Source organism: Myxocyprinus asiaticus, chromosome 34 (assembly GCF_019703515.2).
Source record: "Myxocyprinus asiaticus isolate MX2 ecotype Aquarium Trade chromosome 34, UBuf_Myxa_2, whole genome shotgun sequence".
NCBI classification, from domain to species: domain Eukaryota; kingdom Metazoa; phylum Chordata; class Actinopteri; order Cypriniformes; family Catostomidae; genus Myxocyprinus; species Myxocyprinus asiaticus.
This window is the reverse complement of record NC_059377.1, coordinates 33,921,975-33,938,380: the sequence shown is the minus strand read 5'-3', so window position 1 is coordinate 33,938,380 and position 16,406 is coordinate 33,921,975. Positions and strand designations below refer to the sequence as shown.

Here is a 16,406-nt window from a genome sequence, read left to right as displayed (position 1 = left end):
TTTCTTTGTATCCTGAACAATTCTTCTGGCAGTTGTGGCTGAAATATTTCTTGGTCTAACTGACCTTGGCTTGGTATCAAGAGATCCCCGAATTTTACACTTCTTAATAAGTGATTGAACAGTACTGACTGGCATTTTCAAGGCTTTGGATATCTTTTTATATCCTTTTCCATTTTTATAAATTTCTTTTCTGCTCCCCATGGCTCAGTATCTAGCCTGCTCAGTGCATCCACATGAGAGCTAACAAACTCATTTACTATTTATACACAGACACTAATTGCAATTTAAAAAGCCACCAGTTTGGGAAATTAACCTTTAATTGCCATTTAAACCTGTGTGTGTCACCTTGTGTGTCTGTAACAAGGCCAAACATTCAAGGGTATGTAAACTTTTTATCAGGGCCATTTGGGTGATTTATGCTATCATTATGATTTAAAAAGGAGTCAAAAAACTATGTGATAATAAATGGCTTCATATGATCACTATCCTTAAATAACAGACAGTTTTTTTTTTTTGCATGATCAGTCATATTTTCAAAATCAATGCCGAAATTTCACAGTTTCTGCCAGGGTATGCAAATTTTGAGCACAACTGTATATGGAGATCAGCCAACAGTCACAAAACTCCTCACCAGGAAAACAGCCTATAAAAATACTAAACCATGTCTTAAAGGAATATTCCGGGTTCAATACAAGCTAAGCTATATCGACAGAATTTATGGCATAACGTTGATTACAACAAAAATAATTTTGACTCATCCCTCCATTTCTTAAAATAAATAAATAAATAAAAAAACCAAGGTTACAGTGAGGCACTAACAATGGAAGTGAATAGGGCCAATTTTTGGAGGGTTTAAAAGCAGCAGTGTGAAGCTTATAATTTTTTTTAAAGCACTTACATTAGCCTAATACTTCTGTTAAAGATCTGAGCTTTAAAATGGTTTACAGCGTAATGTCGTCATGGCAACAAGGTTGTAAAATTGGACATGCCTCTACCCAGAAAATGTTAGCAAGCGATATTATCACACTAAAAGCATGTTAACATGCATATTGTTTACGTCTTGTGGCTATACTTAACATTAAGTATTTTTACATTTACAGATTGGCCCCATTTGCTTCCATTGTGACTTACTGTAACCCAGATTTTTACTTTTTATAAAGAAAAGGAGGGACAAGTAATTTTTGTATATATCATTATGCCACAAATGCTGTCGATTGAGCTTAACTTGAATTGAACCTGAAATATTCCTATAAATGGGTTATGAGAAGGTTTGGTTTAGTTTGGTTTGGTAAGAGGTAAAGTTATGGGGGTAGAACATGTCATTAGATCAGTTCATAAACAACAGAAGGTACTAGAAAGTCCCCATCATCAATTAAAAAACAATGTGTGTGTGTACAGGTTTAACCTCCATTGTGGGGACCAAATGTCCCCAGAAGGATAGTAAAACCTGAGATCACCTACATTGTAGAGCCCAGCCAGTTCCCCAAGAGGGAAATGTAAAAATGCAAAAAGATTTCTGTGAGAGTTAGGTTTAGGGGATAGAAAGTATCGTTAGATCAGTATAAAATCCATAGAAGTCTATGGAAAGGCCCCTCTATGATATAAAACAAAATGTGTGTGTGTGTGTGCAAACTAAGTGATGAATAGGTCTGTACAACATATCAAGACAATACACCAATATTGGTATAACATCTCAGAGCTAACTTTTTTTATGTGTCTGCGTATTAGAGGCTGTTTCCCATTACCAACATTAGTTTAGGCGACCACATACTCCCATTTGCAACACAGCAAATCTCCCACCTCCCAGACGAAACCTCTCGCTCTTCCGGTCTTTTACGGATGTTGTGTTTGGATACATCATAGGACCCCACAACAGACCACCACGAGGAACACAAACAGTGTTATTAAACACGAAAAAGCATCGAACGATACTTTTATTGATACTGAAATGTCACTCTGATATTAACAGTCCTATCAGTCAAAGGTAAATGACCGCGCGCAAAGGATTAATCGGTAAGTGCACGAGCCCAATGCGTTTTCTTCGCGCGGCTTGACGGGAAATCTTAGCTATGTTTTTTCTTCTTTCTACAAAATGGCCTACCTGGACTGCTGTAAGATTTTGTTTATCGAGCAAAGGATGGCCGATATTTCTAACAGAGCGTACAAATAAACCAAGTTGGCTACGATGTTCATTTAAATATTATAATGTTTAGTTTATGAATTAGCATGCAGCTAGCGAAGCTTCAAGTGAGGCTTAGCCCGACATTAACAACAAACACGCTTTCTCTAACAAAACCCAATACTGCAATAGTACTGTCAATAATGCGGCTTTTTCTATTATTCGTGTACTAGTAGTGAACACCATTTAGGAATGTTTTATTGTATTTCCTTGTTTAGTGGCATTCATTAACATTTATCCTATACTATCTCATACATGAACAGCATCATGAAAAAAAAGAAAAATGTTATACGGTGAGGCATTTTTTTATTTTGCACTCACTATCAAAGTAATCACACGAGGAATCAATTTTATTGGTAGGCATATTTAGTCCGGGTCTACATTTCTGTCAGTTCATTTTTGTTCTTCAGTGTTTGTTAATCCTTTATACCCAAGACAGCATTAAATGGAAATGTTTACAGGAAGTTGATATCAACAAATATTTACTCAAGATGCATAAATGTATTGACCTAATTTTATAAAGAATTAATTTGTCTGTTTGCAATAACATATACTGCTTAGTGTCAATAATTTGGATGTCTGCTATTTTCTTACTCCATGTTATTGAGATACTATGATGATAGGACATGAATGAAGAATGAATGAATGCTCATTCATGTTTTTGCAACTACGTGTGTATGCAAGTACCAAGTTTTTCCCAAGTAAAATCAGCATGTCAGCTATGTTGGGGCTTGGACACTTAAAGATTTCTATGGAGACTTTTGTCAAAATTAAAGGATATCAACACACCTCATGCGTCAGTAAAGACAGTCATTTCCATCTGCCAAACCATGATTTGTTTTGTATTGTCGCTCAACTGTTGAGTCAATGGCCTTTCTTACCTTTAATTTTTCCACACAAGTGTGAAGGAAAGCATTTTGATGATTTATATTCTTACGTTTCTTTTAGTTAAACACTGCCATGATTTATGCTGCCTTCACGTGCTATCGGAATTATCGTTAGTGATGGGGAATCAACTCCAAAAGAGTCGATTCCTCGATTCTGACTCAGGAATCGACTCTTTTGTTCGACTCCGTAACTTTACGAACAGAAAGTTGGGACTGGCTAAAATAAATTAATTAGCGTTCTTAAGAACCAATCACATATTCTACAAATATCTGTTGGTTAGTGGGACACTCATTCATCATGTGTGTTTGAGTGGGATATAGTGTGCGTGCGTGCAAAAGAAAGAGAGAGAAAGGGTATGTGACAGATCTTAAAACCTTCGGTATTTGTGTAGTATTACATTAGTGCATGGGGCAGTGGTTGGAGAAGTGGATTCTTCCAATTTGTCTAGTTTCTATTTGACAATTAAAGGAGCAATATGTAACATTGAAATCAAGCGTTTAAAATGGGTACTGCAGTCCAAATTCAAAAATATTGGAGAGCGTTGTCTCCCTCACCCCTCTTCCCCAGACTCGAAGCTCACGCTGGACACGCAACAGGAATGAGCAAACTGACAATGGCAAGCGACGAGCCTTACACTGTAAGTTGATCAGCTAATGTATACGTATGCAATGTTTTTATTGTTTTAAAATTATAAACCAGCTCATGTGGATTTTTTATAACTCTGTCAATGTTAGCTAGATGTATTGCTGGCTTCCATGGCTGCAGCGCGCTGTGTTTGCAACTTGTTTCAAATCTGGCAACCCGGGGTGTCGAAATACTATTGGGAACTGGGCAGTGGGCAGGATCACACAGGCCAAAACATGAATGTTTTTTCCGGCAACAAAGCACTTGAATGTGACATACTCGTAATTACCACTTCAGAAGCGGGAAGTAGGATAATTCCAATAGCACATGAAGGCAGTAAAAATGGAGCTAGTGTTTGAAGGCACAGCTGCATTCAAGTGATACACTGTCCATACAGGAGAGAAAAGGCAGGAGGTTTTTTTTTTAATCTATGAAGAAAAATTAAGACATTACACCAGCTGAATGAGTATCACAAAATTTTTTGAGATTTAGGTTTGGAAAATAAGGCCGATGCAACTCTCAGCATCCTAGCTGCATAATTTAGTTGAATATGGTCCTGCCACATTTTATACTGTTGTCACAGGGAACCAAAATAATGCCAAATAACAGATAATGCTCATCATTTTGGTTAAAAAAAAATGTCCTAAGATTCAGGCAAAATGTTACGTAATTTACTTAATTTAACTTTACGTTTTTACTACCACAAACAAAGAGAACAAAATAACGTAAAATATGCAGCAAGAGTTAGAGGAACACAATCCTAAAAAATGCTCAGATTGCAATTTTAGGATTAATTATGTCGTAAAGTAATAATAATAATATAATTAAGAATTAAATGGAATTTACATCCATTAACAAATATGCTCCTTTAGAAAAATGTGCCACTTCATCTGGTGGCTTGTATCATATATCATGCTTTACCTTTTCTGAATGGAAGCAAAAAAAAATAATTTTTGTGTTAATTAGTGTTTTGCTTTTAGGAAGCTTCAAATCTTTAAGCTAAATACTGTAATGTCTGTTATTTAATTAAAATAAAAAAGAATTGTAAAAAAAAAAAAAAAAAAAGCTTTTCTAAATTCTTCCCCTATCTGTCGTTGATCGAACAAACAGATAGTCCTGCCCCAACTCATACCAGGTTGAGTCAATAACTGCTTTCCTACCATTAAGCCGAACAGTTCTAAGCATGGTGAGGAACGGTTCCAGTAGCATTTCCACTTGAGCACGGTTCGGCATGGCACGATTACAAACCATTCTCAGCCCGGATTTATCGTTACGGTAAGCTTACCGTGCTTAATCAGGCTCAACTGTGCTGGTGGAATGGCTTTAGTACGTGGCGACTCATGATTGTCAATTTGCCAAACACCAAGGTAACTCATTTGTTTCTAGGTAGCTTGCAAAGTTTGGTATGGTGAGGTTAAAATTTTATAAAAAAAAAAAATAAATAAAAAAAAAGAATTATTGTTTGATGTATCTTCATGATTTTATGATGATTGTTTAATTAGTATAGTAAAAAAAAAAATCTACATGCTTACATTTTCTTCAGGGAGGTAGATTATGCTAGCTAGCTCATTAAAAATCATGTCATTATATTACTATATATTTTGTCAATAAATGTCCTTTTTAGCTGAAATGATGGTAAAACTCTCGCCTTTTTTTCTTGGCTTTCCTTTATGCGACATGGAACGTGTCTTTTCTGTGCTTTAGCAGAGTAAAAACCAGGATAAAAAGCATTCCTAAAAACTGGAATATGCAATCATCCTCCATAGCGCACTCGCTTCAATTTTTACCTCACGCTGCTGCAAAACTGATGTATATGTTAAGTGCATACAACCACCACAGCTGAAAAATAATACGTTTTGCAACTAGAACCATTCGGTCTAATTGTGGAAAAGCGTCTAAGGCTGTGTGTCCACCAGCTGAAAATGCCAGGTGCTCTTCTTTGGAGGCGCAACGTTTTTTCAGCTGAGACGCTTTGGTTGCTATGATACGGAATATCCAAGGAAGTAATGTGCTGCAAGTACCTAATTTCGCAGATAGTTTGTGTAACAAGTACTGAATGTAAAAATGTCAGCACAAGGAAGAGTACTTGCTCTGGCCCTTGCTCTGGATGAAGGGAAGGCTGAAGCATTATATTTTTCATATTTATATTGTGGTAGTCCGGGAATGTCATTTGGTACAGAGATGAATACTCAGAGACCAGCAATCTTCTCGTCCATTGTTGTTCAATCGTTGTACAAGTAGGATGTGATGGTTGCTCAGTTTTACCAGTGTGGTATTTGTCCCGCCCCTCCTCCACTGTGATTAGATGGCTGGGTAAAAAGTGACAATGATGAGCGCTGCGTTTTACCCAAAGTTGAAAAATTTTAAACTCTAGGCGACCAGAAAAAAATGGCAAGCGTAGCGTGGAATAGACACACTGCTGGCTTTTTTAAATACGCGGTGCTCCCATTGCAAACAATTGAAAACAATACGCTGGAAAAAGTGCTTTGGTGGACACACGGCCTAATGTTGCTGTGTCTGGCTGGACAAGCCGCTCAGACAAACAGAGCAATTTTTATAGTGCCACAGAGAAACAATGTTAAAAGTTTTTGAGGAAATCAACCTACAAATGGCTTATAGTTGTCACTGTATATTAAACTAGGATAGGAAAAAGTATTTTAACATTGGAAAAGCTTTGTGTATTGATGAGGTTCAGTGTTTTTTCTAACCATGGTTACTTAAACATGACTATATATAACTGATGATTTATTTTTTATTTTTCCTTACAGCCATTGTATAAGAGTTGTGCATTTTAATTCAGAGTTTTCATCAACAATTCGGATACCATGGATGGCAAGTTTCCACCATGGAAATGGCATGGAAAGCATAGGAACAAGGTTCCCTATAATACACCAGGTGAAGGCCAGGAGGTATGTTACAGTAATTATTTTCCTTCAAATTGTGATAAAGTAGGGACTGCAGGGAATTATGGAGAAAGAACAGAACGGTTCCCTCACAGTACCTGGCCACAAGCACAGTCACAGGTAGGTGGTATATCAATTGGAACGCTAGTAGCAGAAATATTTGGTTTCATCCAGCCCCTCATCTCTAAACTAATACCTTTTCCCTCTTTATTTGTAGGGGCATGACATGATAGGAGGCAACTTTGCTGCTGGAGAATCCATGCCACCACTGTCATCTTGTATGAGTGGTGCTTTTAAGGCTTTGCTGCCAGATTATCATGAACCTTCCTCAGCAATGACAACAAACTCTGTTAGATATTCCTATTCCCTTGATAATCGTTGTCTTCTCAAAAGTGGCACTGAAGAGGATTATGGTGAAAACATAGCAGTGGAGAGAATGCAAACATTGAATGTAAGTGCAAAAACTGAATGTAACTTGTCAATGTCACTTGGCAGTCAATAATGTATGTCTTTTCACAGGACCAAGAATTGGACCCAGGAAACCCCCCTATTTGGACATCTGTCATCAAAGATGCTCTAGAGATGAGTAATGGAATGGAAATGGAACAGAGTTTAGCCGTTGATGTCTGTGCCCCCCTAGTGGACTTAAATCCTGTTTATAAAACACCTCAAACTGATGAAAAAATTACATTAAAGAAACACTGTCAGATAGCAGACTCCAGACCAAAGGAGAAACTGGATGGGGAAGAAGTGAAAGGAGATCAGGATTGCTTTGTTACAATGTTGTCAGATGGCATAAGCAAACAGCAAGATGTTCTGGAAATGGTAGGTTTTAATATAAAAAAAATAAATTAAAAAATTGTATTTTATAAAACAGCATGTAAAATAAGCAATCAAAGTTTAAAACAGTTATTTAATGTCACCTCTATATTTGCCCAGGGGAAAAACCAGGAGCAAAATATCTTTGCTTATGGATCATCTACAAGAAAAGAGGAACTTGGACTGACTGGTATCAGAGTACCTGAGCCAGCTGCATTAACAGGATTTAACAGGAGTTCATATGTTCCTTTTTCTTCATCAAAAGGTAATATGAAATGTGAAGGGTTTTCAGGCATTCCTTTGGTCAAACAGTCTGTTGAACACACCCTCTTGAGGACAGAAAAAGTACATGGGCTGTCATGCAAAGATGGCAGCCCTAGAAAAACTCTGGACAACTGCATGAATGTAAATAATGAAACCTTCCCTGAAAGTTCAACTGTATATGGTCTTAATCATCTTAATCTTCAAAAGGGCATTCTCCAAGAGGTTACAGATGGAAAAACTGTAGTTAATTTCCAGACTCATCCCTTAAACCATAATGTGCAAGATGAGAGGGTAAACCAAATTTATTTGCATGTTTCTGACACTACACTTATCAAACCACGTTCATCATGTCTACCCACCACCCCAAACTTCATCAGTGAACTGGAAAATCAAGTGCATAATCTTGTACCTTCTCAAGACTCAGACAGCATTTTTAATCTGGCTGTGGTTGAATGTGAAAATTCAAAACTCCGACTTGCAAGAGAAGAACAGACCCTTGAAAGGGGTCTGTCTGTGCCTGAAGAACTTGAAAATGAGGCATCTATTAACACTGAAAATGCTGAACTCAGTCTAAAGGTCAAAGCAAAATGTGTCCCTGCAGTTGTTTCCTTTCCAGTTCAGAACTCTTCTTCAGTCGCAGAGATAGTTCAAGACCTACCTGCTGTTTTCGAAAAAATGCACACTGATCACAAATGCAAGGATTCCCAAACAGAACAAGAGGAAAGTGACAACTTAAATAAGCTTTGTTTTCAAGAGAAAAATTCAAAAAATGAGGCGACGGCATTGTCCTTAACTCCTGTGTCTACTGATAGTAGGACATACCACCCATATATAGAAGTAAAAAGCTCTGAAAATAGGGAAAAGACATTTCCTAACAATACTGCAGAAATCAGTGATCTTCCAAGTGCTGAGAATGTACAGGCAGCTTTACCTTCCCCCAGCTCAAGGATTGATTGCTCCACTCAACATAACCTAAAGAACGCATTTCAAAAGCACAGGAAACTAAGAAAAAGAAAAAAGTCAGAGCCTGAGGAATTAATTGGACAGAAATCCACTACAGTAGGTGACTGTTCTATGTATGGATCAGAAATATCAGATAGTGCTGTTAAACCAGGCACAACTGGATGTGAAGAAGCTAATCGAAACTGTACCTTGGCTGATCATGACAGCACTGCATTGAAAGAGAAGGACTTAATTAAAAATGATGTAATCCCACAGAGTAGAAGAAAACCCCCTAAGAAAAGGAAAATTATGTCAGTGAGACATGAAAATGTTTTAAGTTGTCATGCAGAGTCATTTGATGGTACTAAATCACCATGTGATTCACAACTGCAAATTTCACAATATGAGCAACTTGAGGATAAGGCAGATAAGACAGAGACCTCACAAAAACTAGGTCATAGCTTCTCTGATGAAAAAGTCACATCAGGTATCAGACAAAATGATTTTTTTGATAATAAGGCTAAAATATCAGATTCTGTCATAAAATCTGCTTCCAGAAAGAAAAATAGAATTACAAGGTTATGTTTAAAAGCAAAAAACTCAGCTGCTCAGAGCAGTCAAAGTCTGTCCCAAAGCACTGGCTTGTCCCCAGAAGAGGATTATTCATCACATTCTCAGGTCAGTAACACCATCCTGGGTGCTGTGAAGGCAGTGAATAATGCAGCACAGAGTGCATCAGTAAACCAACAGGCCATCTCTATTTTAGAGACCAGTACTGGTGAGTGCAGCCCAGAAAAGGCACAGAAATTAAGAAGCAAGAAAACTTTGCAAACAAAAAATCAGCCTCCGAAAACCGTACAAGGCAAATGTGATTCAACACCCAACATCTGCAAAACTGAATCACAGCTTGAGGATGTTCCCACAACAATTTCAAAACTTGAGGAAGACTTAGTGGGCCACAATGTAAAGAAGCATAAGAAGACGAGAAGACCTACGGTAAGGGCTTCTAGAGTCAAAAATGAAAAGTCTGCAACTACTCTGGATATATCTTTACCAGACTCTGTGAGTCCAACAGATTCTGTTTCAACCTCAGTGTCTGACTCTTCAAACATTTTAAGCCCTCAGAATAATCCAAAGAAAGCAAGACAAAAGAAAAAAGATATAAATAAGGCAGAAAATACACTCAAAGTCTTCCCAACAATGTTCCAACAAGAGGATATTCCCTCACCATTATCAAAATCTAGAGGAAACATGGTGGCGTCCAATAGAAAAAGTAATGTGAAAGCAAAAAGACCTGTTATAAAGACTACTAGAAAGGATCAAAATGATGACTGTGATACTGCCCTTATACCGACTTCTACAGCTTCTCTAAAGCACGAAGATTTTTCTGGAACTGAAGTTGAGCCTCCATTTGTGCTTACCACAAAAAAAAAATCACGGAAAAAGAAATGGTTAGGTATTCAAGATGAGGCAGTACATATACCTGAAGTTGACCAAAAAATGTCTCAGCCAGATGTTTTGACTCTGCTGTCAGAATCAGATGCCATCATTGTGTCACCAAATAGAAGAAGATTCAGAACACGAAAAACACTTGCCAAAACAGTTTCTCATAGCACAGTAAGCAAGAGCTATGAAGCGGTTCATTTGATTGAACCAATTTCTTCAGCAAATGGGAATCCATTTGACACTGTGTCGGCTAAAGAAACTGACTCTTCAGATGTTCTGAGCCAACAGAACACAGAAAAGACATCAAGTAAAAGGAAAAAAAAAGATAAACATATTACAGCACAAATGTCCACTATCAGCCAAACTTTTTCACAACAGGAAGATGTTACTGCAATACCTTCAAAATCTAAAACTAGAAACAAGATAAGTGACATTCACCTAAATGATAATTTGGTTGAAGAAACATCTTTATCAGCCACTGTAAAACAGGAAAATTCTATTTCACCTTTAAGGATTGACTCTTCAAGCAGTGTCAAACTAAGTAGCACGCTGAAAAAGTCAAGAAAAAAGACCAAACCTGCGAAAAAGGCAATTAGGCAGCGTGTGAAGAATAACCATCCAACTGCTCCTTTGGACATGCAGACTTCTACAACCTCTCTGAAGCAATCAGAGTGTGTTTCAGCTATTTTTACACTCACACCAAAGAAATATAATAAAAAGAAAATGTCTGATATTCAAGGTGAAGCAGTACATATACCCGCAGTTGACCAAACAATGCCCCATCAAGAAACTTTGACTCTACATTCAGAATCTGATACCAGCATTTTGCCTCCACATGCAAGAAATTTCAGAATTCCACAAACACTTGCTTCAAAAGAACCTTCGAACACAGCTAGTGATAAATATGAAACTTCTCATTTGAATGAACTTGTTTCTCCAGCTACTGGAAATCCAGCTGATTCTGCGTCAGCCACAGAAACTGATTATTCAGATGTTCTCAGCCAACAGAACTCAGTAAAGACAAAAAGATCAACAAAAAAGGCCACTAGACGAAAAACACATGTAAAAAATGTTCAATCAGAGGACCATGCTGAACATCCTACGGTTTTGTCAGCACTTTCAGGTTTGCCTTCACCAATATCTCTGTGTAAGGATGCAACAGCAGACCCTATTTCTGTCATTGCCGAAGATGTTGTAATTCCACAGAGGTCACTGAAGAAGACAAAGAAAGCACAGGGGAAAAAATTGCTGAAGCAAAAAGTAAGTAATAGCTCCCCTAAAACAGCAAATATCATAGAGCTGGCTCACAGAGAAGAACAAATGTCAGGTCTGCCTTCTGTTTTGAGTGAGTTAGCCTCAGAGAATTTTGAAACTTTAAAAGCAGACAGCTGTGACCAGAATTGGAAGATTTCTAAGAAGAAATTAAAACAACCTAAGCAAATTGCAGAAACACATGGACTGGCTAGTGTTTCTTTGTCTCAAGAAATGTTGTCTTCTAGAGAATTTGGGAAAACTTGCAAAACAACTGAGATAAAAACTCAATTAGATGAGGCAGGTGTCATGGATACCAATACAGCCATGCAAGATTTCTGTACATTATCTGATGTTCAGTATGTGGAAGGATCACAGTGGCCTAAAGAAGATGGTTACGTGGTTGATCAAAAAGATATTACAATCAAACAGGAGACAATTAAAGATCTCAAAGCCCCAAAAACTCAGAGAATCAAAAAGACAAAGAATCGAAAAACTGGAAAAAAGAAGAGGAAAATGGCAGGCTTGTTAACTCGAAGAGTTAAAGATGAGGAACAAAGAGATATTTTTTCTGATAAAAAAATTGCCTGTGATGTTCAGAACAACCCTCAGACTCCGTTGTCTGATAACTCATCGAATACAGCAGTTATAACAGAAGAAGCAGTGCTGAAGTCAAATGTGTTCATTTCAAGAAAATCAACCCGCATACAAAATATAAACTCGGGCCCAGTGTTTAAAAATTTGTCAACCCAGTTCAATAGCACAGTCTCTTCAGACGTAACTGATAGTCTTGCAAGACAACAAGAGACTCTTTCCAGTTCCATGTACACTGTTGATTGTGAAGGCCAACATACTGGCCATGGAATTTCAATAAGTGTTGAGCAAAAGTCACCAAACCGAGGAAGACGTTCCCCAATTAAAAGTAAGAAACTAAACTTATCTGTAGCACATTTAGATGATAACACATCACCTATCCAGATCTCAGATCTTTCTTCATTGCAAGGTAACACAGAAAACTCTGTCAAAGCAGCTGCAACTCCAGTGAAGCAAAAGGTTGTTCGACCACTTGTAAAGAGAAAAGCAGTGAAAAAGAAAAATGTAACTGTTACGAAACAATTGGGTGCAGATCTCACAGAATTCTCTCAGAGTGTTACGGATCAAACAAACAATACTCCTTTACAGATCATCCTTGCAACTGGATCTAAAAAAGAGAAGAATTTTAAGAGACCAACAAGAAACCTGGAGTTAACATGTTTGAGAGAATCCAGTAGAGCATCCAGACGGAACAGTGGCACAGTCCAAGGTTTTCAAAAAACTGACATAACTCACCTACCTCAAAATTCCACAAAAGTGTTCAAGAAGGTAGAGTTGAAAACATCATTGACTGTCCCAGATGTGAAAAAACGAAAGCTCTTAGACAAAGACGTTGTGTCGGCAGCTACGGAGACTTTTCAGAATAAGGCAACAATGGTTGGATTGCAAAACGTACCTGAAGAACTGAATGAAGAAAAACATGGTCGAAAAAGACAAAAAATTAAAGAGCCATGCTTTGCTGATCCAGTAACTGAACATGGTGAGCTTCAAAGGCTAAAAACAGAATCCAAAAATAACAAAACAGAACGAATTCATCTGGATACAAAAATCAAAGCATATACTGAGCTGAAATGTACTCAAGAAGCAGATACAGAACTGAGTATGGAAATGTCAGGGGAAAAATTATCTGATTACTTACCTGAGACTAGTGCTAATAAGGTTGATGTACTTCAACCCTCTAAAGCACAGAAAGCTGATGGCCATGTTGCAATATATAACAAGTTTACTAATAACAAGCAAATGGGATCCCAGCCTAAAGAAAAAAGAAAAAAACCTCTCACTTGCAAATACTGTGGCATTTCCTTTCGGCACATTACAGCATATGTCATTCATCAACGCATTCATACTGGTGAAAAACCCTACAAATGCAGGTTTTGCGGTAAAACCTTCGCTCAGCTGTCTAAACTAAATTCACACCGAAATGTACATAAGCAGCATGTCACTTTTCCCTGTCCTTGCTGTAGCCAAAAGTTCTTGCATAGAGAAGATTTGATATGTCATTTTAAAATTCACCTGCAAGAATCAAAAGTAAAAAATCAACCTGAGAAGGACAATAAGAGCAAAAGAGATATATCATCAGATGCGTCTTCAAAGACCCGAGACAATTTTAGGTGCCTTATTTGCAAGTTTTGTAACAAAAACTTTGTAAACCAAGTCAAATTGCAGAGTCACATGCAGATTCATGAAGTAGAGAAGCCCATGACTTGTAAAGACTGTGGGAAGAAGTTTTGGAAACCTTCAAGCCTCGCTGTTCATGAAAAAATCCACTGGCCTGTTAAACCGTATGCTTGCTCTGTTTGTGGAAAAGGCTTTGACCAGCTGAAGGCACTAAAAATGCATTCTCAGGGCCACACAGGTGAGACACCTTTCTCCTGTTGTCACTGTGGTCATGCTTTCAGTGCCCTGTCTGCACTTAGGACGCATCAAGCATCCAAAATGTGCATTGCAAGGAGAAATGCTGAGGAAAACTCTGACATTGCAGGCTTCATTGTAAGTCAAGGAGTTGTTGGTCAGGTGAACACACCAGTTTTCTTCAAGTGCCAAATATGCAAACAGCTCTTAAAGAAATGGTGCCAGTACACTCTTCATCTTCAGACTCACACCAGCTCTTCCCCATACCTTTGTTTCTCTTGTGGACAGAGTTATGAGAAGGATTCTGAGATAACTGTTCATTGTGAGGTGTGCTGCCAGTCAAGTGGGGAGGAGAAGACTTGTGGTGCATCACTCTCAGAAATCATGCAAGGTGTCACCCAAACTTGCCCTGAACCGCATAGTATTTCAGGGAACAGTTTACAGTGTACCTCATCTCAGAGTTTACCAAGTACAGAATTTCAGCGGATTTCCCAAACACTGACCAGCCCACAGACTAGCGTAGAACCATTTACTAAACTCCCTCAATCTACAGAATTTGAATCTACACAAACAAGAGCCTCAGACCTTTCATACCATCTTGAAAATCATTCTAACCAGTCACCTATCGAACTCCCAATTGCCAAATCACCCACTCCTTCTGAAACCAGCTGTACTTCTTTTGATAGTTCTCTAGAATGCATCGAAATCTCTCCAAGTCTTTGGAAGTTTCAGTGTTCACGCTGTGGTCAGCGATTTAAGCGTTACCGGTTTTTGTGTGCTCATATGCAGACACATGCTCCTGGTTTCAGATATACTTGTGCACATTGTGGACAGTTCTTTGAAAGGTGGAATAAACTATGGTTGCATCAACGATGCCATCGTCTTAAAGGCCGTTGTTACTCATGTACACAGTGCAATCTGCAGTTTAATTTCTTTAGCTCCTACAAAGAGCATATGTTTGACCATGCAGGGCAGAGACCATATGCTTGTCCTCTCTGTCCAAAAACCTTCATCCAGGAGGACGGCTTACATGCTCACCAATGTGAGTCTCATAAACTGTGTAAAAGTCTCAAATGTGACGTCTGTTCTAAGACTTTCAGTAGTTTAAGAAACTTAATCAAGCACAGTCTTCTGCACAACGGTGCTACCTCTCATGTTTGTCTCCTTTGCAATCTCTCATTCACGAATACAAGAGCCTTACAAGAACACTTGAAAACCCACACCAGTTTAAATGGACCGCCACTCCCTGATATTCCATCAAAGCCACTCAGTTTTCCCCACAAATGTAAGAGATGTAAAGCTAGCTTTTCAACTGGGGACTTACTTTATGCTCATCAGATATGCCATTCCAGATTCGCAAAGACTGAAGTCCGTCCAGCAGTTGAGTCTACCTCACAATTTTCAGATTCTTCTCATAATGACACAGAATCTATCACACCATTTACTTGCACCAATCACATATCGAACCTCAAACTTGATGGCATACCCAGTGATAAGAGCCTTTATGCTTATTCCCATCCTGATAGGCTATATGTGACCCCTCAGCAATCTAGAGGACGAATTCCAGTCATTAATTTGGACTCTGATGAACACGAGGTCTCAGTCATTCACAATACCAGTCCTGAATTTCCAAACTCTAACACATCAGTCAACAGCGAAGGATCTGGGCAAGATTGTCCTCTATCCAAAGAACGAATTCCAGTGATTAATTTGGATTCTGATGAACACGAGATCTCAGATTCTCACAATACCAGTCCTGAAATTCCAAATTCAAACCCATCAGCCAACATTGAAGGATCTAGGCATGATTGCCCTGTAGTCACTACTCAATCAGACAGCACACATCTACCTCAGACCACATCTGGTCAATACACTACTAACTTAAAGTCAAGTGAAAGCATTAAAGGGATAGCAAACGATAATATCCAGGATGAAAGTAATTACAGCTGCAATTATCAGAGAAAGCATACGATTCTAGAGACAAGTGTTGACATGGAGCTAGAAACTTCTTTTACTGAAGAGGAGTCAGAGGAGAGATTTGAATGTGTAGATTGTACTGAAAAACTGACCAGTGTTTTGGGTCTTTATGAGCATTACATACTTCATGCAATGGGGGATACATATGTACATTGATCATTATTACAGTTTGTTTTATCATTCATTAATGTTGAAAGGTAGATTATGTTTTCTGTATATGCCTGCTTTAAAATCATGATGTTGTTGTAAGAGCTCACTGACATGTTTGAAACTATTATGTTTCACAATTCTACTGTTGTGTACTTTTTGCATGCTTAAAGAAGATATTGGCTAAAAGTGTCATTCTGGGCAAAAACCATTGGTGATAAAGCAGCATTACCACAATTCTTCCTTCTGACATGCTCTTTGAACACTCAGGTTCATTTGTTTTTAAATGTTTTAACCATTTTTTTTAAATACCCTCTATCCACTCCTAGATAACACTTTGCCTTATCTCAGTCATCTCTGTGCTGCCCATTATTGTCTAGATATCTCTATATGTGCCTTCAGCGAGAGGTTTGGTAGCATCTGAGATTTAATCTTTGATGATGCATATATATATATACACTGTATATATATATATATATATATATCAGGATCATATACTGTATATATAAATCAGGCCCTAT

The 16,406-nt window shown here is 38.0% G+C and overlaps 1 protein-coding gene across 6 annotated transcripts; it reads left to right on the top strand.

Annotated features, from left to right (window-relative positions):
• Window positions 1-1,845: 1,845 nt before the first annotated feature.
• si:ch73-347e22.4 (uncharacterized) lies at window positions 1,846-16,150 on the top strand. Of its 6 annotated transcripts, none has more exons than XM_051670494.1 (6): window positions 1,846-2,013; window positions 6,460-6,523; window positions 6,644-6,714; window positions 6,812-7,045; window positions 7,114-7,419; window positions 7,534-16,150. In XM_051670494.1, exons 2-6 carry the CDS (start codon window positions 6,517-6,519, stop codon window positions 15,892-15,894), a joined length of 8,979 nt encoding a protein of 2,992 aa, XP_051526454.1. In that variant the 5' UTR covers window positions 1,846-2,013; window positions 6,460-6,516; the 3' UTR covers window positions 15,895-16,150. The 6 variants fall into 6 exon arrangements, with proteins under 6 accessions (XP_051526454.1, XP_051526453.1, XP_051526451.1 ...); XM_051670493.1 differs by having other exon boundaries at window positions 1,846-3,704; XM_051670491.1 differs by having other exon boundaries at window positions 6,460-6,714.
• The last annotated feature ends 256 nt before the right edge of the window (window positions 16,151-16,406 follow it).

Coding starts and splice junctions, on each gene's coding strand:
- si:ch73-347e22.4 (XM_051670491.1), top strand. CDS start 6,517: ATGGATGGCAAGTTTCCACCATGGAAATGGCATGGAAAGCATAGGAAC. Junction 7,046..7,113: donor AGAGAATGCAAACATTGAAT/GTAAGTGCAAAA, acceptor GTCTTTTCACAG/GACCAAGAATTGGACCCAGG. Junction 7,420..7,533: donor AGCAAGATGTTCTGGAAATG/GTAGGTTTTAAT, acceptor ATATTTGCCCAG/GGGAAAAACCAGGAGCAAAA.